We start from the raw sequence: 26,216 nt of genomic DNA, 5'->3' as shown, positions 1-26,216 counted from the left end.
GGGTGGCAACAAGCGCCGCTCAGGCGGACCAATGGGGGAAAAGCGAAGAAGGGTGGGGCGGAGAAACCGAAGTTCCTTGTTGTCGTCGACGTTTCGGTCAATAGCGACAGTATCAGCCTTGGCTGGGAGCGATTGTGGTGAGGAGGCCGGGAAGGCGAGGTGGGGGGCGGGGAGGGAGGTTGTGTGGGAGCCCTTGGAGGGGGAGGGGAGGCGGCCCTTGGAAGGCCAACGGTCAAAGGAGGGTCCCGTCAGGGGAGAAAGAGGCTGGCAGGGGGGAGGCTGTGTCTGGCAGGGGCTGCCGAGAGTGTGTTTGTTGCTTTTAGCGTCTTCATTATTTTGGCCAAGAGTCCTTCCAGTGGGTGGGGGGCTTCAGTTTGTTCCTCTCTCTCTTCCCTCCCCTCCCCAAGTTTTACACAAATCCTCTGGTCTCTTCAGGGAAAAAAACTGCCACTAAGTGGCCCCCAAAGCCCCTTGCCTGTAGTATAGCCCCCCTCCCCCCCAAATTAATGTGGTGCCCCCTCAAAAGTTTTGGGTAAGGGTACATGTCCCATAGCAGTGGGGGGTCCCCCTCTACAGTTCTGTCCTTAGGGGTGGGTTTCTACTCTGAAGCAGGACCCCATTTACTTTTGTGTAAGTGTGCGGCTGTAGCGTTTTCCTTAATGGTGACATCGAAGTGCACGGCAACTCCCATCACTTCTCCCTTTTATTCTGTTTTGAATGGAGTATTTTGCCTTACAGTGTTTCTCCCACTTTCCCCCCCTAAGAGCTTAAGAGTCCTTCTCTTCTCCTTGCTTCTCTTCTGTGTATATGTATAATGTGTGTGTGTGTGTGTGTATACACACACACACACCGGTATATATAATGTATATAGGTGTGTGTGTATAGCCAGGAGTAGAGGTCATTGAAACTTCATTTATTTAAGAACATTTCTAAACAGATTTATGTTCTTAAAAGCCTCCAAGCGATGCACACTGTGCTCAGTATAAAAATATCAACAGAAATATAACCTAAGAACAAATATAAAATCAAGTGAAACAGATTCAGAGCATTCATACGAATAATGATATCCAGTCTTATGGTTCATAAAAGGCCTGGCAAAATAAATATGTACCTTAAAAGCCTGGAGCAGGTGTTTGGGAACCCTTCTTCCATGAAGGTGAGTAAGAGGGGAGGAAGTAGGTCCCAGTGTTGGGAGTCCAGGGCCTACCAGTCACAAATAACTAAATGTAGGAGATTCTAATGGAGTTCTGTGTTAAGTTCCCTTCTTTAACCAAAGTGCCATTTTCATTTACTTCAGTTTTAGAAGGCAAACAAAAACAACCCATCGTATCTTAAATAAGTTAAACTCATTTCAAATACAGGTAGGTAGCCATGTTGGTCTGCCGTAGTCGAAACAAAATAAAAAAATTCCTTTCAGTAGCACATTAGAGACCAACTAAGTTTGTCATTGGTATGAGCTTTCTGAAGAAGTGTGCATGCACACGAAAGCTCATACCAATGACAAACAGTTGGTCTCTAAGGTGCTACTGGAAGTAATTTTTTTATTTTATTGACTGTGTCTGTTAATAAGCTGTCAAGTTGTGGCCAGAGTTGGATAGCAGGTGATAGGGGTGTGGACTGTCAGAATTGTTTTTGCATCTTTGCTTGTTGTCAGGAGAAGGGAGTAGCTATAAAGAATATGAGATGAAATGAAGTGGTGTGAGTCTAAGAATCTATTTTGGCATCCACTGAGGTTATAGAAGTGTGGAAAACACGGTTGTGGTTGGCAGAACTAAGGACAAGGTAGTTGCTTGTGTAACTAAAATATTGTTGAATTTTATTTCTATATCTTATGAAATGTGTGTTGTGTAAAATCCAACCGGCCTGAATATTCTGCTGTTCAGTGCCATTGACTCTGTGTATTAATATCATTAAATTACTTAGCATGGTGGAAGAAAGGCATTAAATATGTGTATGGGGTTAGTCAGAATAAATATTTTGCAACACTTATTTTGCTGGTAAGTATTGCAAAATATTCTGATCACTAATCCACTGACTTAGATGGCTATAAAAGCTATTTAGGAGATTTCATGGAGGATAAGACTCGCCATGGCTACTAGTTATTATGACTATATGCAGGTGTTTTGATGTTCAAAGAAAAGTGAGGTGGTGGAAGAGGAATGTCAGAGTGATGGACATGGTGGGTTACAACATAGAATAGATAGCATTACTCATATCAGCTTTACTCATATGCAGCAATTCCTGAAACGGCCTATTATTTGTTTGTTTTGTTTTATTTAATGAAATTTATATTCAGTTTTATTTAGCAAAACTGTATTACAAGGTGACTGAGTAAAATGTTAAGTGAAACAAATTACTTTGACATAACAATATTCTGTGTTCAGCATATTGCCCCATTTAGATCAGTGCTGGTAAAAGTGTGCACTAGTTCAGGATATTAATGGCATGGCCTCTGTTCCTTTCATGTTGCCTCCCATCTTCTTGCAATGAAATGTTTAGCGTAATACAGCACACAAGGAGGCATTCTCTGACCAAATTGGTTATATTCTCATCTTCATGGCTATGTCTTTTATTTTGTTGCCATCTTTTGCCACAATGTTTCTCTTGATGTTAATTTCTAAATATCACCCTGCTGACATAACAACATTGTTAAAAGTTGCATTCATCATTTGTTGCCTTTAAGGAAACCATGCCTTTTCTGGGCCAGGATTGGCGATCTCCAGGGTGGAGATGGATGAAGACAGAAGATGGTTGGAAGCGATGTGAGCCCTGCAGCTCAGAACTTGAGGATGAAAACAATCAGCTTAACAACATCAGTCATAATGTGTAAGAGAAGAAAAAGAAGAGCCCCCTTCTCATTATCTTAATACTGCTATAAATCAATGCCTATTTTTCTCTAGGTGGACATGTATCTCAGGGCTGTATTTAGCACACAGAGGAAACCGTCTGTTTGATTGTTTATTTGCTTACCTTAATCATGGCAGGAACCTTTTCCTCAAATCCATGTAGTGGTTTGACGCTCAAGTTACAGGTACAGTCAGGAACAGTAGCCATGCAGCCTGCAGGTGCAGTTTCTGATGCCCTCTTTATGTAAAGTGTTGCATAGCTGGCACCTAGATTTACAAAAAAACAACAACAAAAACCATTATTGCCATCAGGATACAAAACAAATACGGTAGCACTGAAAACTTTTGTTGAAGGAATGGGAGGTAAGAGAAGAGTGCAGAGACAACTTATTATGCCCACATAAAGCCCAGAAAGTTGAAATGCAGTAGTTTGTAGAATTAGAAACGAAGCATAGTTTTAAGGATTTGAGATGAAATTCATTTTAGAAGTAAAGCTGTTGCTTTTGGACTTCAAACCTTAGGACTGTAGGCAGTATAATTTTTTTCCAGGTAAAACATTTGTCAGCATTGTTAAATCACTTGGATTTTACATCTAGCTACAAAGAGTGCTAGGTGTCTTACTGTTACTGACAAAATAATTTGCTATTGGATTTTGCATTGGGTTATGTGAGATTTTGTGGGATCACACAAGTAACAGTGCTGTGAATATTGCAAAATAATATCCTGTTCTTTTGCCTATGTAGTAGGGATAGTGTGTGGTGGTACATGCACTGATTATTCTGTGGAGAAGGGACACCACCTTTTATTTAAGAACAGGGTAACTAAAAGCTGCTTTTTAGTTACTTAAAATAATATCATGGCTTTCAGAAGAAATATAACAACCTAATTATTTGATGCAGTGTTGTCATGGAGACTGGCCTGTTTTAAATATAAGGTGGGCTATTAGATCCATTTTGGTAAAACTAGGTCATTGTAAAAAGCTTGAAATTACAGGCTTGGAGGGATTTGCTATGTGATCTTCACTACAAGGGCATGAAGGATGCAGATGTTTGAAAACATAAGCACCTGTTTTGCTGGTGGCAACAAACAGGCCAATCAAGCATTCTTTCAGGGAAAAAAATCAGGCAGTGTGTATATTAGGATGGCTTTTATATTGTGTGGCATGCAGATATTTGATGATCTAAACAAGCACTTCATGCATTCACATAAACCACATAGTTAACCGTCAGACAATTCTAATGGTAAAGTGGTATTCATAATAAACTGGTAGTTCTAATCACGGGCTGGTATTTTGTCTTGCCCCTTAGTTTGTGTTGTTATTTCCCCAAAAGATAAGCCCTTTTATCTGTTTGGTGTCAGCAGTGTGCCAGGTGCTGCTCAGACCTAGACCTATAGAAGGGATTGTGGTCCTACACTGAAACAGTTTCTTGCCTGGGTGACTTGCAGTGAAACAACTTTTGAACAGGCATACTGCTCACAGCTTCCAGCTGTGGCAACATAACTTGTGTAAGGCAAGCAGGGTAGAATTGAATTGCTCTGCCTCAGTTGTCTTAGAAAATCAGGGAAATTTGACTTTGATACAAGTTTTTGCCAGTGCAAGGCTGTGTTAAACTTGTTCAGATGTGGATTGTAGGCTGTTTCTATTGGACAAGGGTAGCTACTTCTAGCTGGAAAAAATTGCACAGAATATACAGATTTAGAAACTTTTCCCATAATTTATAAGTGGAGATGCATCTCGCCATCACTGGAAAGTCTGTGGGAACCAGGTGGCCTATGTGCCTTCTCGGTCTACTGTCCAGGAACTGCTGACTATTGGTAGCTGACTTCATGGACCATAATCCCCCTTCTGATTATTCAGTCTTTCAAATAGAGGTCTCCTTTAAATTGAGCTCTGTTCTCTGACAGCTCATCAGATAGTGGCTAGTCCACTGTAAAGAAAGACCCATGCCCAACTAGAAGAGACTTCAAAAGTCATTCAATACCGTGTTTCTCATATTATAAGACATGTCTTATATTTATTTTTTCCTCAAAAAAACACACTATGGCTTATTTTCAAGGGATGTCTTATTTTTTTCCTCCTCCTCCTGCTGCGGCCGGCATTGCTGCTGCGCCTATCACTATGTCTTATTTTCGGGGTATGGCTTATATTCCTTGAATGCTTAAAAATCCTGCTATGGCTTATTTTATGGGTATGTCTTAAAATATGAGAAACAGGGTACTATGGTAGAACTCTGATTCATTTGGAAAGTTGGTGAGATGCTTTGTTAAATTCTTTGATGTGCAATACCATTTTAATATTTGCTGTTTAATCCTCCAGATTAGTGTGTGATTTTCCTCCTTCTCTCTCCCCACGGCCGGCTCTAGGTAGAGTCCCGGTGGCGTGGGGCGCCAGGGTGCTGGGCCGGTAGGCAGGGCGCTGCGCGGCGAAGCCATGCTGCACCCTGCGAGGGCGGGGGCGCTGGAGCGATCTCCGCCCCTCAGCGCCAGGGCGTGCGACCTGCTCGAGACTGCCCTGTGTCTCTCTCCCCCCCCCCCCAATCTTTATTTTTCTTGTCTTGGTGTTTTACAACATCCAGGCTATACTGTGGGTGCTTTTTGGAACTCTGAAATGACAGTGATAAATACCTTCATTTGACAAACTCAGCTGTTTTAATAAAAGTGAACACTGGTGAGTGGGGGGAAAATGCATGTATACAATTTTCCTGTCAGAGTAAAGATGGGAAGATAAAGTAATTTTACTTTCCTTTTATACACTTTGTGCTGTAAAGCTTCAGCAGTTTTGCTTATCTGTGTGAGGCTAACTTCTTTGCAAAGGAAACAATCTTGGGTTATCAGTGTTTTGGAAAACTGAGTGCTTTGTCTTGTGTTGATATAACTACTGCATCTTTCAGTTTTCTGTGTGAAAATAAAAAGTTGTAATTTACAGGTTGTTGTAAACCTTCTAAATCGCTTTCCACATCAAACTCATATTTAGCAATTTTATTTTTTATATCCTAGGTTCTTTTTAAACTTGCAAAAAGATTGTTTAAACTGAGCCTCTAGGACATTATGCCTGGGTTGTCATCTCTTTCAGAGGACTTGACATTTTACAGGTAGTGTAATGCTAACCCCTGATTTTGAGTGCTGAAGAGGCTTAGCATGGTGTGGGTATGTCCTTGAACCCCTCCGGCAAAATACTGATCATCTGGAGGGAACCCTTTCATAGCTTGCAAAAAAACTAACATATTGAATATGAGGATTTTTTGGGTGGTGGGTGATTTTTAAAGTAGTGATCACTAGGACTGGATCAGTCTGAGTAGTTGTAGAATTTATAAGAATATCTAGGATTTACAATAATATAACAACACTCTTAAAATAATTCAAAACAATTCACAACAGAAAAATATGAATTATTTTAGCATTATTTACCACAGATATTTTCTGTGGTTTACGCATGTGAATGACAAATGAAATTGCTTCCTTGGTAATTGATTCACAAGGCTACATAAAAGCAGTTTGTTAATACAGTAAACACATGCATTTGTCCACAAGCATGTAGACAAGGGTGATCTAGGAGACCTTCTGTACTTAGACTTTCAATGTTTTTAAACCAAGTTCCTCACCCAAGACTCCATGGTAGTATCCTATTATGGGATAAGAGGGTGGGTCCTCTTTTGGAATAGTAATTGGTTAAAGCACTGGTCTTCATGGCCTGATCCAAGGTGGGTCGCAACAGGAGCACTACCACCATGCAAATATATGGTAAAAGGTTAGGAAAAGGGTCTCACAATGCATGTTCGGGTTAAAAGTGGGTCCTGAGTCTGAAAAGATTGAAGACTACTGGGTTAAAGAAGAAGGAAGCAGAGTAGAAACCTACAGGCAGATTTCACAATTGTGGCGTGTAAATAGGTATGGTTCTTCAGGATCTGTATGGAGACAGGTGCTTTCTAACTTGTTCATTTTTTTAAAAAAAATTATTTGCATTTTCAAAAACAGGAATAGAGAGCATATTTAACCCTCTCCCTGTCCCACTTACAACCATACCTGTCACAGTGGCCGGAGTGGACTACTTCAGAGTAACGACGCTACGCAGCTCTGCATTTTATTCTTTTATTGGTGCTGCGTATTTACAGTGCTCAAGTCATTGCTATTTACACGGAGCGATGTTGTCAGTCGGTTTCAGAACCTCCTAATGGCTTTTGGCGCGTCTTTCTCCAACACAAAAGCTTTGGCAGACCCATCCTCTTGCCCCTCCTCTTCCTGCGTAATTCTGGAGTTGGGGGGATGGGTCTTCCCCCCTTACTTGCCCCTTCCTGTCCCACCTGGGACCCTGGCTCCTCTACCTTGCCTGAGCCTCGGACACGACTTCCTGCTTCCCCACTGGAATCGGAACTCTCCCTGCTTTCCCCTTTGCTCGGGGACGGGCTTGAACTCAGGAGGGGAGGGACTTCGCGATATCCCCTGTCCCTCACATCCACCCCCCTCCCAAGCTCTCCTTCACCCCTCCCCAGGCCCCCCCCATGTGTCGGTGACGACTGGAAGCCTAAAAACTCGGTGCTCTCCGAGCCCGTTGGTGTGAACACCTCCCCCCAGTCCTGCGAGCCCCCCCCTTCCGCCTGGGAGGACGGGAATCCCAAAAAGTCCGTGGCGTCAGAGCTGGTGGGGGTAAAAATGTTTTGCCAATCTGCTCCTTCCTCTGACTGGGTGGATCTTGGCGACACCCATACCTCATCCTCTGGTTCCTCAAACTCCGCTTCCCAGCGCCATGGTGAGCTGTTCTCCCGTGCCTCCTCCTCCTCCCCCTCCCTTTCCATGTGCCAGGGCTTGGGTCTGTGGGGAAAGAGGGCGTGAAATTCTTCCACCAAGAATTCCTCCTGTATCTGAGTGGCGGGAACCCATTCATTCTGGGACGGTGGAGCATCCTCCCATGCCATGAGGTACTCCAGGCCCCCCACCCCCCACCTTGAATCCAGGATGGCCGTGGCCTCATTGAGTTGCTCCCTGCTTTCCCTCTCCCCCCCTCCCTCGGGGGTTTGTTCGCTGTCTCTGAGCCTGCTGCTTTCCCTGTACGGCGACAGCAGCGATCTATGAAACACTGGATGCACCCTCATGTCCTCTGGCAGTGCCAGCCTGTATGCCACCGGGTTGACCTGTTGCGTGACAGTGAAGGGGCCCAGCCATTTGGGTGCCAGCTTTTTGCACCTCCCTCTGGTGGGAAGGCCCTCCGAGGACAACCACACCTTGTCCCCCACCCTGATGACCTCCCCTTGTCGCCTGTGGCGATCTGCCCCCTTTTTGTACGCTTCCTTGGCCCTCTCCAAGTGTTCTCTGAGCTGCTGGTGCACCGTCTCCAGTTCCTCTGCCCAATCCTCAGCCTGTGGGCCCTCCTCCTCCTCCTCCCTCTCCCTCTCTGGGAAAGATCTGAGGTCGCGCCCGTAATTGGCCTTAAAGGGCGACACCCCTGTGGAGACGTGCACTGCATTGTTGTAGGCAAATTCTGCTAGTGGCAAGCGATCCACCCAGTCCGTTTGCCGCTGGCTGACGTAGCATCTCAGGTACTGCTGCAGAATGGCGTTGACCCTCTCCGCTTGTCCGTTGGTCTGCGGGTGTCTAGCCGTCGACAAGCTGACCTCCACCTGCAGGAGGTTCATGAGCCGCCGCCAGAACCTGGAAACAAATTGGCGGCCACGATCCGAAATAACCCTTAAAGGTAATCCATGCAGTCTGAAAATGTGATCAACAAACAGTTTGGCTGTCTCTTCTGCCGAGACTGCCCTGGCACACGGTATAAAGTGACACATTTTGGACATGAGGTCCACCACCACCAACACTGCAGTCTTACCCCTGGACGAAGGCAGATCTGTGATGAAGTCCATGGACACCACTTCCCACGGCCTGTGTGGTGTGGCTAAGGGCTCCAGCAACCCTGGTGGCGCTGCTCTGACCACCTTCGCCCGCTGGCAGGTGGTACAGCCCCTTACATAGTCTCGAACATCTTCCCTCACCCCTGGCCACCAGAAGTGTCTCATGACTAGGTGAGTGGTCTTGTCCCTTCCAAAATGCCCCGCTGTAGGGTTGTCGTGCATCTGCTTGAGGACCGTACGTCGAAGCTGGGTGGTGGGTAGGTACAGCGCACCCTTGTAGAAAAGCAGCCCTCTGCGTTCTGCAAAGTCTTTTGCCTGCTCCCTCCCCCCTCTCAGTTCTCTGAAGATGCGGTTGGCAAATTCATCCGCTGCCGTCAGTGCTGTGAGTTCTGCCTCGCTCACCACTGCTGCTCCGCAGGACCATGCCGACGGGGGGAAAATGTGCCTTGGGGCTGGTGGCGCCTCCTCCTCCATGTACTCTGGCTTGCGGGAGAGGGCATCCGCCCTGACATTCTGCTCTCCTGGGATGTAGTGTATGGAGAAGTTGAAGTTCGAGAAGAACTCCGCCCACCGTATCTGCCGCTGGTTGAGCACCCTGGCAGTTCTCCAGAACTCCAGGTTCTTGTGGTCTGTGCACACCTGGATGGGGTGCTTGGCGCCCACCAGGAAGTGTCTCCAGTGCTGGAACGCCGCGTGGATCGCAAGAAGTTCCCGATCAAAAACTGTGTAGTTTCGCTCGGGCTGGGTCAACTTCCTGGAGAAGAAGGCACAGGGTCTCCACTCTCTGTTGGCGTCCAGTTGCAACAAAATGGCGCCCACAGCCTTATCAGAAGCATCGGTTTCAATGCGTAGGGGCGCGTCCTGAACCACGTGGAACAGGTTCTGGTCTGAGGCGAACACCCTCTTGAGGCTTTCGAACGCTGCTTGCGCCTCTGGTGTCCACCTGAACTTCTGCTTGCCTCTCAGGCAGTCAGTGATGGGAGCCGTAACTCGAGAGAAGTTCTTGATGAACTTCCTGTAGAAGTTGGCAAAGCCTAGTAGGCGTTGGGCATCTTTGCGCGTCCTGGGGCTGTGCCAGTCCAGGATGGTCTGCACCTTGTCCTTGTCCATTGCCAGCCCCTTGTCTGACAGCTTGTAGCCCAGGAAGTCCACCTCCTTGGTGTGAAACTTGCACTTCTCCAGCTTCACATACAGGTGGTTCTCCTTCAGGCGCTGTAACACCTCCCTGACGTCCTTCACGTGCTGCACTGGGTCGTTGGAGTAAATAAGGATGTCATCCAGAAAGACCAAGCATTTCCTGAAGAGTAGGGACCCCAGGACGTGGTGCATGAAGGCCTGGAAGCATGCTGAGCCCCCTTGCAACCCGAAGGGCATCACCAGATATTCAAAAGAGCCCAGAGGCGTGAACATCGTGGTTTTCCACTCATCGCCTTCCCGGATCCTGATCAAGTTGTACGCCCCCCTCAGGTCTAGCTTGGTGAAAATCTTGCCTCTGCGTGCCGCTGTCAGGAGATCATCCACTCTGGGCATGGGGAAAGCCACTGGCTCTGTCACCGAATTCAGCCGTCTAAAATCCACCACAAGACGGCGCTGTTGCGTGTCTTTCTTGTCCACCCAGAAGACCGGGCTGCCCCCTGCTGCCTTGCTTTCTCTGATGAACCCCCGCTTGAGGTTCTTGTCGATAAAAGCGCGCAGATCCTCCAGTTCCTGGTCTGACATGGCGTACAGCTTGGCTGGGGGTATAGTTGCCCCAGGCACCAGGTTGATCTGGCAGTCAAAAGGCCTGTGTGGGGGCAGGTGGTCGGACTCCGCTTCACTGAAGACCTCCTGCAGGTCCCAGTATGGTTTGGGTATCGCCTCACCCCCTTTGACGTGCATGGTGGCCACCGTGGCTATCGGAGGCCCCTCCCCTGGATGGTGCTGCATGCAATGTTCCAGGCAAAAGTCCGATCCAAAAGTGATGCACCTCTGATGCCAACTTATGGAGGGGTCGTGGCGCGCCAGCCAGCTCATGCCCAAAACGATTGGGGGGTCTGAGATGGTGGTGACGTTGAATGCCAGTGTCTCTGAGTGCCTTCCAACCGTCATTCTCATGGGGGGGGTTTGATGAGTGATGGCCCCTCCCAGCAGCTCTCTGCCGTCAATGGTTGCCACGTGCAGAGGAAAATCCAGCTGCAGAAGCTGGATCTGGTGCTCTTCTGCAAAGTTTCTCGAGAAGAAGTTGGCTGAGGCACCACTGTCAATTAGGGCGAGGACCGTCAATGGATAGCCATTTGGGAGCGTGAGCGTCACTTCTAGAACCACTCCTGCTCTGGGAGGGGTGGGCTGGCTCTGCTCCTCTCTGTGCGGGTGGGTGGGCTGGGGCTGTTGTCTGCTGACTGTGCCTGGCTGCCGCCCCTTGTCTCCTGCAGCCAGGCTTTCCCGTTTCCCTGCTGTGGTGCTGCGTCAGTGGGGGAGGGCACAACCGTTCCCGCCTTTCCTTGCCACTCCCTGCGATGTGGGCAGTCTCTGACGAGATGCTGGGGGGAGTTGCAGAGAAAGCAATTCCCACCCCTTCCCTCCTTGCGTCTTGGCGCCGCTGGGGTTTGAAAAGCCCGCGCGCGCGCGCTATCAATCTGCATGGGTTCCTGGTCCTGACTGGCCCCAGGCGTGGCTTGAAAGGGTTGTTGAGGGAGTGGCTTCTCCTGCGACCGTGGGAACCAAGCCCGCTTTGCGCGCGTTGCTTGCTTGTCGCTCCATCTGGATTCCTGCCTCACCCCCACCGCCAGAGCCGCTTTGCTCAGTTGATCCATATTACTGGGCTTTGGACCTCTCGAGAGCTCATCCTTCACCTCCTCATGCAACCCCAAGTAAAACGCCGCTTGCATTGGGGCAGACTCCAGATCCCACCCCAATCTGTGCACCAGCATGGTGAATTTCGCCCAATACGCGCGAACTGTCATATTTCCTTGGCGTAAATTATGAAGTTCCTCCTTAGTCTGGTCCATATGACTATCGGACGAATACATCGTTTTCAAACCTTCTAGAAATAGTTTGACATTCTTCATGCAAGGATTCCTTGTTGCAATTAACGGTCTTAGCCACTCCCTGGCCGCCCCTGTAAGGTGCTCCACAATAAACGCTACTCTGTGCTCATCATCAGGGAACTCATCGTGGTGCAGCTCAAGAGCATACACAATCTCAGTCTCAAAGCCCTGAAACTCCTTCGGGTCTCCATTGAACTTGCTTACTAGGGTCCCGGCTCTCCTTCCTGGCAGCACTTGGACTTGGGGTGCCCCTCCCGCCTTGTTTTTCTCTGCATCCAGCTTGTTTTGGAGGTCTACCGCCACCGCCCTTAAATGCTGCTCTTTTTCCTGGAGCTCTCTCACCTGTTCCGCAAGTTGTAGCCGGTCGTCCTGGACCTTCTTAGTCTCCTCTTTAGCTGCCTTCAATTCTCCCTGCGCCTGCAGCGACAGCTGTTGCAGTTCTAGCTGGGCTTGCTCAGCGATCTGCCGCCACTTCTCCGCCTCTGACACGCTCATCCCGGCAACTCCAAAGTAGCCCAAAAATGATTAGGAGGTTGCTGTCACAGTGGCCGGAGTGGACTACTTCAGAGTAACGACGCTACGCAGCTCTGCATTTTATTCTTTTATTGGTGCTGCGTATTTACAGTGCTCAAGTCATTGCTATTTACACGGAGCGATGTTGTCAGTCGGTTTCAGAACCTCCTAATGGCTTTTGGCGCGTCTTTCTCCAACACAAAAGCTTTGGCAGACCCATCCTCTTGCCCCTCCTCTTCCTGCGTAATTCTGGAGTTGGGGGGATGGGTCTTCCCCCCTTACTTGCCCCTTCCTGTCCCACCTGGGACCCTGGCTCCTCTACCTTGCCTGAGCCTCGGACACGACTTCCTGCTTCCCCACTGGAATCGGAACTCTCCCTGCTTTCCCCTTTGCTCGGGGACGGGCTTGAACTCAGGAGGGGAGGGACTTCGCGATATCCCCTGTCCCTCACAATACCAAATACACCATCTCTACATATACCATATGACTGTCCTTCCACACTTTCCCTGGTTCCTTTTTCTTTTCTACTACTCCACATGATCCACCTCTTTTTAATCATCCAATTTGTTAGAAGAGGGGTTATTTGAATTGTACAATGGAAAAATAATAATAATTGGAGACTTGAATGGGGTAGTATTCCCAGAATAAGATAAATCAAATCAAATGATAAGGTCCAATGAAGGGAAGGAATATGGAGTTAATAGATCTATGGAGATTAAAAAACCTAACAGAACATGTCTGTACTTTCCATTCAAGATATCAAAATAGTTCCAATAGACTAGACATGGTGTGGGCCTTCAAAGACTCTCTTCTAATTTTTTTTTTTTGTAGAAAGATAATTTTTGTTCATTTGGGGCATTTTTTCCTATGATTACCCATCTTTTCTCCTCTATTTTAATCTCTACTAATATTATACTGCCTAACGTGTTCATTTTTATTTTTCTGGAGTTGGTATGTGGTGGTCCAGTTTTCAGATGACATGCAATTATTCAGGATGGCAGATTTCAGTGGTACCTGCAGAGGCAGCATGATTCTCTGTACCAGTTCCTTGGGAACAGAAATGAGGCAAGGGTATTTTGCTCATGTCTTGTTTGCAGGCTTCCCATAGGTGTCATCTATGTTCAATGGGGCTTATGCTCAGATAAGTGTACATAAACCATTAGGCTGAAATCACAAACACTTGAGAGTAAGCACAACTAAACATGGTGGGATTTACCTTGAAGTATACATGCATAGGATGGAGTTGTTGCACTGGTAAAACCAACAGCCATCGAAACAGCATGAAAGTGAAATGCAAATGACCCATTTCTACCTTCACATCTTGTGGTTTGTTCAATTGTATCTGAGGGATTGATTCTTTAAATTGATTTTTTTTCTTTCTTTCAGCATCTTAGATAATGATGAAGAAATATACTGTGCTGATGATTGTGAATTTGCAAGCAAGAAAAGGAAAAAGGATCATTTTAGGAACAATGCAAAATCTCAGTGTAAGACTAAACTATTTTTTTGTTCTGATAATAGTTGACAGTGTAAGTTTGCTTTCCAGTGTATTTCAGCAGAACCTATACACATAGCTGCCAAGTTTTCCCTTTTCTCGCGAGGAAGCCTATTCAGCATGAGGGAAAATCCCTTTAAAAAAGGGATAACTTGGCAGCTATGTATACATAATGCAAATACTTATAAATTTGAGAATGCTAGAGTAGCTAAGAATTTTTTGAGTGGAAACGACATATCTGTAACATGCTAATCATTTGCACACACTCCATGTAAAAATGGCAAGGAAAGGTAATGAAAAAATAATCTTGGTTGAGGGTTTTGTTCTTAGCATAATAATAGGGAGACTTACTTTTCCCAACAGTGGAATTTAGCATCTGTGCAATTTTGATTGTGGGTGTATGTAGCCTGCTGGTGGGAGGTAAAATCGAGCTCATTTCAAATATTTCTAAAATGTACCCAGGACTTACAGAAATTTACTTGAAAGTGTGCTTCCCTTAAATCAGATAGATTTTGGTTTATTTCTTCCATGATTCTTTGTATCACAGTGGCTTTCATGATTCTTCTAAGCAATCATTCACATAACAGTGTCTGATGGGATTATTAATGTGATGTTGGCCATGCTTATCCCACAAAATTGCTGAGATTGGATGTTTTTACTTCCATTCTTGATTAACTACAGTTCAGTGTTTTGTCTGAGCCCTAAATTGTGGCTAATCTTAACTATACTTAAAGAAAACCAACTAGCATCAAAATTTTGGTTTGAAATGGACTTGTTTCTGCTAAGGTGAAGTCTATTACATGACAAACTGCAAGTAGTCAGAAGTAGAAACTTCCAAACTCCTCTGTAGCTGCACTGGAAGAGGAGGTAGAAAGATCACTGACTTGTCTTTGTAACTCAGTCTAAACCATGGCTTTAGGCAGGGAGACACACAGAGAAATCTGCTTTCATGTGCATAGTGCCACAGGTGGAAAGGACAGTAGTTTTGGTTTTTTAAAAATTTTGTGAAAAAACTTTCCCTCTCATATTATTAAAGATTGTTAGAACCTTTTTGCAAAAGAATTTGCATATGATTGCCTACTAGTTTTTGATGGGGAATCTTTGTCTTCTTTACTCATAAATCAATACATCTGCAGCAGAATATTAAAAAAGGTGTTCCTTATCTTGCTTACAGGCTTCTATCGTGAAAAATGGATATATGTTCATAAAGAAAGTACTAAAGAAGTAAGTGGTGGGCATGATTTATGTGCTTTTGGTAATTATCCATTTACCGGTAATTAATCCACACACGCTAATGTATTTATTAGCTAGCTGCACTCTTATTTATTTAGCTAGTCGGTTGGGAGGGGAGTCAGCATCAGATAGCAGTTGCATAGGGAAGAGTAATTCAGATTTCAAGGCTTCAGTGTTGTGGGTTTTTCCTCATACCTTCCATATGCTAGCTTGAACATACTAAAGCACAATACTACTGCATAATACTTTCCATATGTAGACAGATGGAGAGAATGGCCACTGGTGAATGTAGGAGGCAGCATGAACAACGGCTCTCAAAGCAGCAACTTATTTCTTGCCTTCTCCTTTCCAACCCATATGTCATGAGTATTGGGGAAATGGGTAGCTAGGGTGACTGTGGGACATTAGCAGCTATGTGATTTGTGTGGGTGGCACATTCCAGGCTTGCACATTTATCCTCTCCGGGAAGGCTTCTTTTGTGACTCTAACATGTTTCTCCCCCTCCCCCATTTTTCTTTTCAAGAGGCATGGCTATTGCACGCTGGGAGAAGCTTTTAATCGCTTAGATTTTTCAAGTGCAATTCAGGACATCAGAAGGTTCAATTACGTGGTAAAAGTAAGGTGCTCTTGTACTATGTAGTTCTGTGATTGAATTTAACTTACTGTAAATATATATATATCTATATATATATATATATATATATATATATATATATCTATCTATCTATCTATCTATATATATATATATATATATATATATATATATATATATTCCAGAAGGTTGCTAACGTTAGAGAGTTCATCTTAAACTAGAGCCAAGGAATTGCCTCCATTTCTCAGATTAAAAATTGACATTGGGTTTTATTGTAAAGTGACAATGTCTCAAGCAATCAGAAAAGAGTTCTCCGGGTGTCCTTTGTGTGATATCTCTGAGAGTCTTACCATGATGCTCTTTGTGCTTCTGAACTATTATGGACCAGTACCAAAGGACTGCTTGGCTGTACCTGTGTTCCCTACAAGGGCTTTAGACTTGTTTCTCCAGTGACATCCTCCATGTGTCACCTGGCAAGCTACATCTAAAAAATGGGTTTTTTTCCAGAATCGGTTGTACACAAACCTTTGAGCCTGCCTAAAGCATCTCTTTGGATACTGGACTTTATTTTACTCATTTCCATTCTGTAAACTGATGTATTAAACAGCTTTGGTTAGGGGTCTGCATTTTTGTTCATGTTGTTTTACTATAATTTATCTGCCACTTTCTGCCAACAAACAAAATGGGCCCTCAAGTGACCAAATGTGATCTTATTTTTTTTTGTTTAATGTCTATTCATATTCCCATAGACATGGGGATGGTGGTGGTCAGATTTCCCTGTCAAAGATGACTCCTGGGAGCAGCTTTGTTTTGAACTTAGCTCACATTTGTACGCTAATGCAGACATACTGCTGCTAAGGAACAAGTATGTTGTGAACCACCCTGTGATCCTGGAATGAAGGGTGGTATACAGATTTGATAATAATAATTTGCTCAACCATAGCTAGGCCAAATAGAGAAGTTGTACATTCCTCCACTCAAGCAGCTCCCTTCTAGAGCTTGACCACAAGCCAACTATTACACTGGCGGCGGCAGTAATCATAGTTAGGGATAAGAAGACATTGGCATGACTTTGACTCTGAACTTCATGCTTAAATGTGAATGTTGCCTGAGAAAGTGTGTTTATATGTGTTTATCTTAAATATAGAAGCCTAGAAAGAGTAATAAAAAGCCCCATTGAACACAGTGATACTTCACTTATGAGTAAACATGCTGTCACATCTGCACAGCACTGATCTCGCTGCCACCCTGCCATATCATGAGGGCAGCTCATCTCCCTGCCACCTGGCTGCTATTTCCCTGCCCCAAGGAGCTAACAAACTAAAACTTGACATGGGAGAAATGGAGTAAGGGAAGGGACTCTACCCCCCCCCAATGCTGTATGTTGAGGAATCTAAAGAACATAACTAATTGTGGCATATTTTTTACACATCTTCTAATACACAATTATTATCTTTTAGCTTTTGCAATTAATAGCAAAATCCCAGTTAACTTCATTGAGCGGTGCAGCTCAAAAGAACTATTTCAATATCTTGGACAAAATTGTTCGAAAAGGTAAGGACGCAAATTTCCATAGCTGCAAATGACACTTTGATCAATTGCTGTTTAGGTTTTAAGAAAGCACTTGCCTAGTAGCCATGGATAACAAGAAACTGCATACAAGTCAGTGAGCGGGGTTGTTGGAGGAGGAATGCAGTAGCTTAGTTTAGTGCAGTGTGGGAATAAAAAAGACAGCGGCAGATCACCACATTTGCATGCTCCTCTCCAAGAGCTCCCACATCTAGTTGGTCCAGCTAAGCTATAGTTCAGCTTGCCATGTTGTGTGAACAAGGCCATCATGCTGGAAACCCCAGGTCTTGGGTCCTGCCATATGCATTTATTTGCTGGGGCAGCAGTTTTTGGCTGTTACCTTTAAGATTATAAAACAACAGTGGATCAGCTTTGCAGCTCTTTAAAATAAATGTAAAGTATAGTAGGAAAGCAAGAATTCTCACATGTGTTTCTAAATTCCCACTTGAAGTTCTGGAGGACCAATACAACCCACGTCTAATCAAAGACCTTCTTCAGGAGCTGAGTTCTGCCCTGTGCATATTAATAAGGGGCGTGGGGAAATCGGTGCTAGTGGGAAACATCAATATTTGGATTTGCCGGTTGGAAACCATCCTTCTGTGGCAGCAGCAGCTCAATAATCTTCAGATACCCAAGGTATACCCAGCTTTTATGTCTGTGTTAAATGTGAAGTTTGAGCTGTGAAATCCTTTTATCTGTGGATGTCACCAGGGTGTCATCTGTCTGCCTCTCTGTCTCCTTCCCCTCCTCTCTGATATGGAATTATAAAAAGGCATAAAGCAGTTTTTTTATTTTAAAAAAAACATTTGTTGAGTAGAGCCAACAACAAGATAATTAACTGTGATGGTGAAATAGGCAATATTTTGTTTTCAGTGGCTGATTTCAAGACATCATCCTGTACCAAGTTACTTCCCAAAAAGTACTGGGTATCTACTGATATTTAAGCCTTCAAAAATGTACTGTGGCTGTATTAAAATATACATTTGGTCCTCATATTTCATAGGTTAAGTCAGAACCATTAAAAATGCATTAATAGTTGGCATTTAGGACCAGCCCCAAAGACACTTAACTACCTGAGGCAAAGTGCAATATGGTGCCCCTTCCCCGTTCTGCACACAGACTGGCAGACAGTTGACAGGACAGCATCCTCCACAACATCTGGATGCAGCGGAGTGGGTGCAGGAGAAGCTGCACTACATTGGATCCAGGCAAATGGGTCCAAAATTGGGGACGGCTTTAACAACTGTTGCCTTTTTCTTTCTTTATTTTTTACAATAAAGCGTATACTCGGCAAGTTTTATGATGAATTACAGTGCAATCCTAGCCATATCTACTGAGAAGCACGTCCCATTGAGTTTGATGGGGCTTGTTTCCAGGTTTGTGGCATTAGGGGACTCGTGTGGTGCAGAGCCTCTTGGGCTTGCTGATCAGAAGGTCAGCAGTTTGAATCCTCATGACACTGGGCTCTCGTTGCTCTGTCCCAGCTTCTGCCAACCTAGCAGTTTGAAAGCATACCAGTGCAAGTAGATAAATAGGTACAGCTGAGACGGGAAGATAAATGATGTTTCCAGGCACTCTGGCACTCGTCATGTTGTCCTGTTGCGCCAGAAGTGGTTTAGTCATGCTGGCCACATGACCCGGAAAGCTGTGGGCAAACGCCGGCTCCCTCGGCCTGAAAGCGAGATGAGCACCGCACACCATAGTTGCCTTTGACTGGACTTAACCGTCCAGGGGTCATTTACCTTACCTTACCTTACCTTTATGTGGCATTAGGATTTTAACCTTCAGATGAATTTAGCTGTTTAGATTTGGGTGTTTGTGGGGAGAAAACGAACACACCTAAGGCTGTTCGAATTGAAATAGTGAGTTTACTTTTGAACTTATAACTAACTATAGTTAACTTGTTTTTCAGCAAGTCACCAATGGACTTACACTCTGCGATCTCCCTTTACATATGCTGAACAACATTTTGTATAGATTCTCAGACTGCTGGGACATTATCACTTTGGGCCAAGTGTCTCCCACATTGTATATGCTCAGTGAAGACAGGCAGTTATGGAAAAAGCTTTGCCTGTACCATTTTGCTGAAAAACAGGTTAGAGGAACTTTGCTATTTTAGGGTTGAGAGAGGATGTGTATACCAACAGAAAACACATGGGGATGTTCTCATGTGTTCATTATAAGCAAATGAATTTGGAAATCAATCCCATTGGTTTCAATGGAACTGCTTCCAATTAAGAGTGCATATGAGTGTAAATGCATGGCACAGTCTGATGTTTACTGCTCAGTAAATCTTCCTAAATTTGGACCTGCTCTGTAATAGGCAAAGCTTTGATCAAATAAAATAGAGTATAACCATTTGTAAATAATAACCTACCATATTTTTCGTTCCATAAGACACACTTTTTTCCTCCTAAAAAGTAAGAGGAAATGTCTGTGCGCCTTATGGAGTGAATGTGTGGTCCCTGGAGCCAAATTGCCCAGGGGCCAAAGGCAGATTTTTTTTTTTAAAAAAAAGAAAGGGCTAAAGGCTTACAAGAGGGAATGAGCATGTTGAAAGGAACTGCTCAGCAGCTGATTGCAAGAGATCGGGGAGGGAGATAAAAGAGCAAGCTCCCTTCCCAGCCCCTCCCAGCCCCTTGCCTAGGCCTCAATTGTTGTCTGCAGAGGGAGACATGTGACTGGCTGATTTAGATTATATGTCTGGAAACTATAGAAATGGGTCCCTTTCTTTTCTAGAGAAGCTGCAGAACTTTGAGTTGAACCCCATAAAACAGGATTTTTTTCCCTTTGCAAGGAAACTCAGCAACTTTGAGCTGATCCTTAAAAAATGGAGCTTTCCCCCTTTGCAAATAAAGATGCACAACTCTGAGCTGACCTCCCCCCCCCCCCACAAAACGGGGCTTTCCCCCTTTGCAAAAGAAGCTTCCTCAAATATTTAATGGGGGGGGCAAAGGCACCTAGGCCTCTAGGAGTGGGCAGACAATTCAAGAAAGCAAAAAAAAAATTCTTGTTTTCCTCTAAAAACTAGGTGCATCCTATGGTCAGGGGTGTCCTATGGAGTGAAAGATACGGTTTTTTTTTTTTTAGCACAGGAACTATAGCCTATAGCCCTCCAGAATTTGAGCTACAACTCCCATCACCCCAACAGGCATGGGCAATGGTCAAAAATGATGGGAAATAGTGGTCAACATCTGCACAGTCTCTTTAAATATTTCACATATGACTTTCCATTACTTTTCATAGCTAAATAGTTTTTTTGAAAAAAATCTGAGTCAGATGCTGATTAAAACAGTACAATCGCCTTCAAATGTTACCTTTTTGTTCAGTTCTATAGGCACCCTATTCTGTCAGAAAAAGGTCATATTGACTGGAAGCTGATGTACTTTGCACTTCAGAAATGTTACCCTATAAAGGAACAATATGGAGATACCTTGCATTTCTGTCGCCATTGCAGTATTCTCTTCTGGAAGGTAAGAAATGAAAAACCTAGAATATTAGGTGGGAAACTATTCAGTAACTGAGGAAACAATCGGAGGGAGGAGCAGTCTTATATATAGTGTTTCCGTTTCACAAACTAGAATAGTCTGCTGGTCTGAAATATGAATAGTTTTCAAAACAAATTCAGAATGTAAAAGTTCAGCTTTGTTCTATGTTTAGCAATTAAATACTGTATTGGGGGAATTTATTTTGAGAGCACATCAGGGGCTCGCCAAAGACAACACTGAAAGCAACTTAAATATTTGCAAATGGAAGCTTCCACTTCCTGAGCTTGTGCATAATAGCCAAAAGGGGGATTACAGTGGGGGAACTTGACTTATAGATAGGTCTGAAAAAGTTAGTCTTTCCATAGCTCTTGTTAGGCAGCCTGCTCCTATGTCTTCCTTTTTAATAATTTGTGGTCTAAAAAGACAAATGGGCATTTGCAAAAAGTTTCCAGTTGCCTGGTTGTGATTCTTTTTTGTCAGATAAAGAGATGCAGGGAGAGATTTTAATTCAGTTTGAAGGGAAATCTATTTAATGTTATGAAACAATACACAAACAAAAATGTGGCTATTTTCCAAATTTATACTTTTCTGAATTGTGCAATGCAGTTCTCCAGCCAAGTAATTTATACAAAAATGCATATACAAGGGTAAAGTGCATAGAAAAGTATATATTAGTGAAAGTAACAGACAAAAAATGCAGTAGAACAAGGAAATTTATTTTGCAAAAAATATGTATATTAGGAGAAAATAACACTAAAATGCAGGTGGATTGTCATCAGAAGTTTTTAAAAAGAAAAATCACAACCTGATGTGGAGAACTTAAGACTGGAAAAACAAGAAACAAAAATTGACATTTACCTATCCTTATTCAGAGGTGTCAAATAGCAAAATAGCAATTTTAAAACTCTTAAGGAAGGTGTGCCAGTTGTACAAGCCTCAGGACCATATAGATTTCTCCAGTGTGAGTTTCCCTTTAATCATTACATTAGAAACTGGAGTTGCTCCAAAGAGTGTGTTTACATATGGCGTACAGCAGCTCTTGCTTGAATCATGTTTGCAGTAAGAGCATTTGCTAGAATCTTACGTCTATCTGCACAGGCACTTATTGGACTTTTAACACAAATAATACAATACAAGCTCTGAAAAGGATAAAGATATGAGAGGAGAAGTATTTGATATAATTCATTCGCAGTTGCTGATGTTTAACTCATAGTGTTCTAAGATACTTGCAATGAGATCTCATGTCTGCTTTCTTGGACTCAAGCTCTGTTGCTTTCAGCAGAACATGCTTCCAGGTACTGCTTTGAGGATATGATGTCCGCCTATGGGCATCTCATGAGAAAATCTTTAGTGTTTGAGATAATGAAGGTGGCTGAATTCTTTAAATATCTGCTGGGGTCAGAGTGGCAAAGTAAATGTTCCCTTTTAGTTTCCTGATCAAGGACTTTAATTATCACAGACATGCAGTGCAACAAAATTGCTTTCACATGATTGATGCCAATTCCTGACACACACACACCCCATTTTTAATTTCTTATAAGCAGGGTAACTTTTCTAACCAGTAAAATTGTCTAGATAGGAAAGATGTTGTATATCATGTACTGAACTGTACTGCTTGTCATTCTATCCAATAAAATCTTCCTCTCTTTTGCGTCTCTGCCCCTCTACCTGTTTCTTCCTTCATGACTTCCTCAAAAGGACTACCACCTTGCTTTGTTACTCAAGGTACTTTCTGTGCTTTTCATCCTGCCTTTCTTCTGTATCCATGTTACATAGCTGAAGCAAATAAGATGTTTCCTTGTTAATGTAATGCCACAGCCCTGAACATGTTGTTCTCTCACTTAATTGAGATTTATAGAATTCTTTTCTTGGCTATAAAATGCTGCTTTTAAAATCTTACATATAAAAGATTCAGTGTCTGATGTAATCAAATGAAGCTTCCAATGAACTCCTCTCTTAAACTTTGCCACAGGAATGTAGCTAATTCTCCTGAGAAGTTGTATTATGTTTAAAAGCCGTGTTTTTCAGGTTGCTAATAGGGACGTGGGTGGTGCTGTGGGTTAAACCACAGAGCCTAGGGCTTGCTGATCAGAAGGTCGGTGGTTTGAATCCCTGCAACGGGGTGAGCTCCCGTTGCTCAGTCCCAGCTCCTGCACATCAAAGTGCAAGTAGATAAATAGGTACTGCTACAGTGGGAAGGTAAAGGGCGCTTCCGTGTGCTGTTCTGGTTTGCCAGAAGCAGCTTTGTCATGCTGGCCACATGACCTGGAAGCTGTACGCCGGCTCCTTCGGCCGATAACGCGAGATGAGTGCCGCAACCCCAGAGTCGGTCACGACTGGACCTAATGTTCAGGGGTCCCTTTACCTTTAATGACCAGGAATGCTTTCATTTATTTAGGCTGCAATCCTACATATTGCACTTATATAGGAGAAAGAAAGTCCCATTGAACTCATTCTGTCTTACGTTTAAGTAGACATGCAAAAATTAGCATGGTTTCATATTTATTTACAAAGTTTATATCCATGCGCATTTACAGTGGTACCTCCAGTTGCGCACGGAATCTAATCCGGAGCTCCGGTCGGATCCTGATGTGTGCTTATTTGGAGGTGCTATTTCTGCCATGCGCTGTAACCCAGAAAAATACTTCCGGGTTTGCCGCACATGTATCCTGAAGGATACGTAACCAGAAGTGAACGTAGGTAGAGGTACCACTGTACTATACAAGAGAAAGCAAATGTGGATACAATACATGAAGAAGAAGAAATGTTCAGCATAAATAGTAAAAGGACATATAAGCATTACATTGTAACACCTTATCAAACCTTTACTGGAATCCCTTTAATTTTTTCTGCATCTGTTTTAAGACAGATTGCTGCACAATAGGGCTAATCTTGATGACCACCTGCATAAAAGGGCTAATCTTGATGACCACCATTACCACCACAGGTCTCCTCCACCTCACCCTACACTGTCAAAGCCACTGTGTGTTTCAGATGAAGAACAGGGTGCATTGCACTCCAGCAAGCAAGCTGTAGAGCAAATACATTGCCTATACTTGCACCGCGGGATGCAGGTGGCGCTGTGGTCTAAACCACTGAGCCTCTTGGGCTTGCCAATCAGAAGGTCGGCAGTTCGAATCCCCACGACGGGGTGAGCTCCTGTTGCTGAGTCCCAGCTCCTGCCAACCTAGCAGTTCGAAAGCACGCCAGTGCAAGTAGATAAATAGGTACCGCTCCGGCAGGAAGGTAAACGGCGTTTCTGTGCACTGCTCTGGTTTCAGTGTTCCGTTGCACCAGAAGCGGCTTAATCATGCTAGCCACATGACCCGGGAAAACTGACTGTGGAAAAACGCCGGCTCCCTCAGCCAGTAAAGCGAGATGAGCACCGCAACCCCAGTGTCATCTGTGACTGGACTTAACTGTCAGGGGTCCTTTACCTTTACCTTTATACTTGCACCCTTTTCCTCATCATGATACTTCAGTAAGCAAGGATGCATGATTCTTTACACTGTACTGTATAATGCACAAGTGCACTTTAAGAAGACCATAGTTCAGTGGAAGAGCTCGTGCTTTGCATGTTAATGTCCCAAAGCTTCAAGACCCTGCCAGTCAATGTAGTCAATACAAAACTGGACAGACCTAAAGGGTCTGGACTCTTTAAGAGACAGCTTACTATGTTCTTACAGTCACAAAAGCACTTCCTTCATGAGCAACTATGGGATTGGTCACTGGGTACAGTTGGAGCTCCCAAGAGGCTCCAGGCCTTTCCTCATACATGATTTGAAGATAGAAGCAGGAGACCTTGAACAAGATACGTGTCTTTCTCTCAAAACAGCACTGCTCTTGCAATATTTTGATATCTATAAATAGTAGCAGCTACTATGTATATACCGTTGGCTTTAGATACTGCTTCACGGCCAGTAATAGTGTACCTGCCTATGCAAAAAGAGAATAACTGTGCCCTTCATTTTTTTTTTTTAGGATACAGGACATCCCTGCACAGCCAATGATCCCAACAGCTGCTTCATGCCAGTTTCTCCTCAGCACTTCATAGACCTCTTCAAATTTTAAGTGCAATCCATTAATTCTTGGTGATTTCTTCATATATATATATTTTGTACAGTCGTGCAGTATATGTATAATGCTTTTTGTGCAATATTTCCCGGCATGTGCTTTGTAGTTATAAAGGGATGTCATAGGGTCAAAAGGAGAGAATATTGACCAGAGCATCATGTAAGATGTTCAGTTTGTAGTAGGCAAACCGAAGGAATATTTCATTTTGCAAGGGAAGATGTACTCTGGAAGCAGGAGGAGGTGTCTACAAAAGAAATCATTGGAGTTTTAGTCAAATTTTGGAACTCTTAATACATTGATGATTTACAACATTTTTGTTTGGTCTATAGTAATTTTTTAGTTGATAACTGTAGGCAGTTTCCTTTTTGGTGACCAAAAACAACCTGCTTATTTGATCTTTGTCTTCGTCCCGTTCACATCCTATTTCAATTGTACACAATTTGCACATCCTATAAATGTTAAGAGATTCTCTGTAGGCTTCTTTGTACATACCATGTCAGCTATTGAGTGCCGCACATCAGTAAAAAACATAGTTTTGTGTACCTGTTGTGCATCCTCTTGTGAAAGAAGCCAACTCCATTTTGTAAATACATTATGCAGAATATTTATTTTTCTTAAAATATATTTTATTAATTATGTCAAACCTAATTGTGTCCTAAATAATGTGAGCTGCTGATTGCTGGCTCCTGCAGCGCGATGAAGTTTTCTGATGGTAGTCCCATCCTTTTATATGGTGGTGCTTTCTTGTAACAAATACAGCAATGCTACGTGGTACTGCTGTGGAAAATATTGGCTAACTCCAGAGAAACTGAAAATAGCCTAATACTGGCTAGCACTCTCTTGGATGCTACTCCCCCACCCCACCTCGATATGTAATAGTGTAGTTCAGAAAGGGCAAATGTAGAACAACTTGCAGCATCTTCTGAAAATCTTGAAAAAATCATTCCAATATAATGTAGTATACATGTGAGTACGGGCCTGACATTGCATACCACAGTGTGTTTTGAATCTAGTTTTGTACACAAATAAATCATGTTTTTTGCCTATCATTTCCTGTCTGGAATTCTTTGTCTTGGCACCCAGTGCTTCTTGATATTTGATTTGATTGAGATCAATGTGGTTTTCTTCAAGCACGAATGCTTAAAAATGCATCTATCATCATATTGGCTTATTGTGGCTATTGGATCTACAGGAAAGTGGCTGAGTTGGCCATGTAATAACAATCCTCTGCATCTTGATAATTGCATGTCACATTCACTTGTGAGATGTCACTATTATCCCCATATGAGGCGTGGAAGGAGAGTGGCTTGCCTAAGAGCTCAAACAAGTCTTTGGCTTTTTAATAGCCAAAAGAGAAGTGGATTTAGAATGGAGAAGCAGCAGGCAGGGGGAGATTTAACCTATCTCTCCAACCCCAAACCCCTGGCGGCTTCTCTAGTTAGATTCCCCATTTTTTCACAACAATCTTAAAGTACCAGTATTTGGATGCTTGCTGTATGCATTTGTGTAGTTAGGCATTTGTGTAGTTAGACCCTGT

General features: G+C 43.7%; 1 protein-coding gene across 3 annotated transcripts; it reads left to right on the top strand.

Moving 5' to 3' along the window:
* Window positions 1–25,728, top strand: FBXO25 (F-box protein 25). Of its 3 annotated transcripts, XM_035109933.2 has the most exons (11): window positions 1–137; window positions 2,684–2,826; window positions 13,615–13,715; window positions 14,898–14,947; window positions 15,480–15,572; window positions 17,009–17,102; window positions 17,569–17,753; window positions 19,030–19,212; window positions 20,447–20,590; window positions 22,304–22,330; window positions 24,587–25,728. In XM_035109933.2, the coding sequence occupies exons 2-11, from the start codon at window positions 2,690–2,692 to the stop codon at window positions 24,674–24,676; spliced, it is 1,104 nt and encodes a 367-aa protein (XP_034965824.1). In that variant the 5' UTR covers window positions 1–137; window positions 2,684–2,689; the 3' UTR covers window positions 24,677–25,728. The 3 variants fall into 3 exon arrangements, with proteins under 3 accessions (XP_034965824.1, XP_034965825.1, XP_060128442.1); XM_035109934.2 differs by lacking the exon at window positions 22,304–22,330; XM_060272459.1 differs by lacking the exons at window positions 1–137; window positions 2,684–2,826; window positions 14,898–14,947; window positions 22,304–22,330 and having other exon boundaries at window positions 13,629–13,715.
* The last annotated feature ends 488 nt before the right edge of the window (window positions 25,729–26,216 follow it).

Source organism: Zootoca vivipara, chromosome 3 (genome assembly GCF_963506605.1).
Source record: "Zootoca vivipara chromosome 3, rZooViv1.1, whole genome shotgun sequence".
In the NCBI taxonomy this organism is placed as follows: domain Eukaryota; kingdom Metazoa; phylum Chordata; class Lepidosauria; order Squamata; family Lacertidae; genus Zootoca; species Zootoca vivipara.
The sequence above is the reverse complement of the archived record's forward strand: the minus strand, read 5'-3'. Positions and strand labels throughout refer to the sequence as shown.

What these genes read in the sequence shown, in the direction of transcription:
- FBXO25 (XM_035109933.2), top strand. Translation starts at nt 2,690, where the DNA reads ATGCCTTTTCTGGGCCAGGATTGGCGATCTCCAGGGTGGAGATGGATG. An exon ending in ACCATTTTGCTGAAAAACAG is followed by an intron (nt 19,213 to 20,446) that starts GTTAGAGGAACT and finishes CTTTTTGTTCAG; the next exon opens with TTCTATAGGCACCCTATTCT. An exon ending in GCAGTATTCTCTTCTGGAAG is followed by an intron (nt 20,591 to 22,303) that starts GTAAGAAATGAA and finishes CTTCCTCAAAAG; the next exon opens with GACTACCACCTTGCTTTGTT.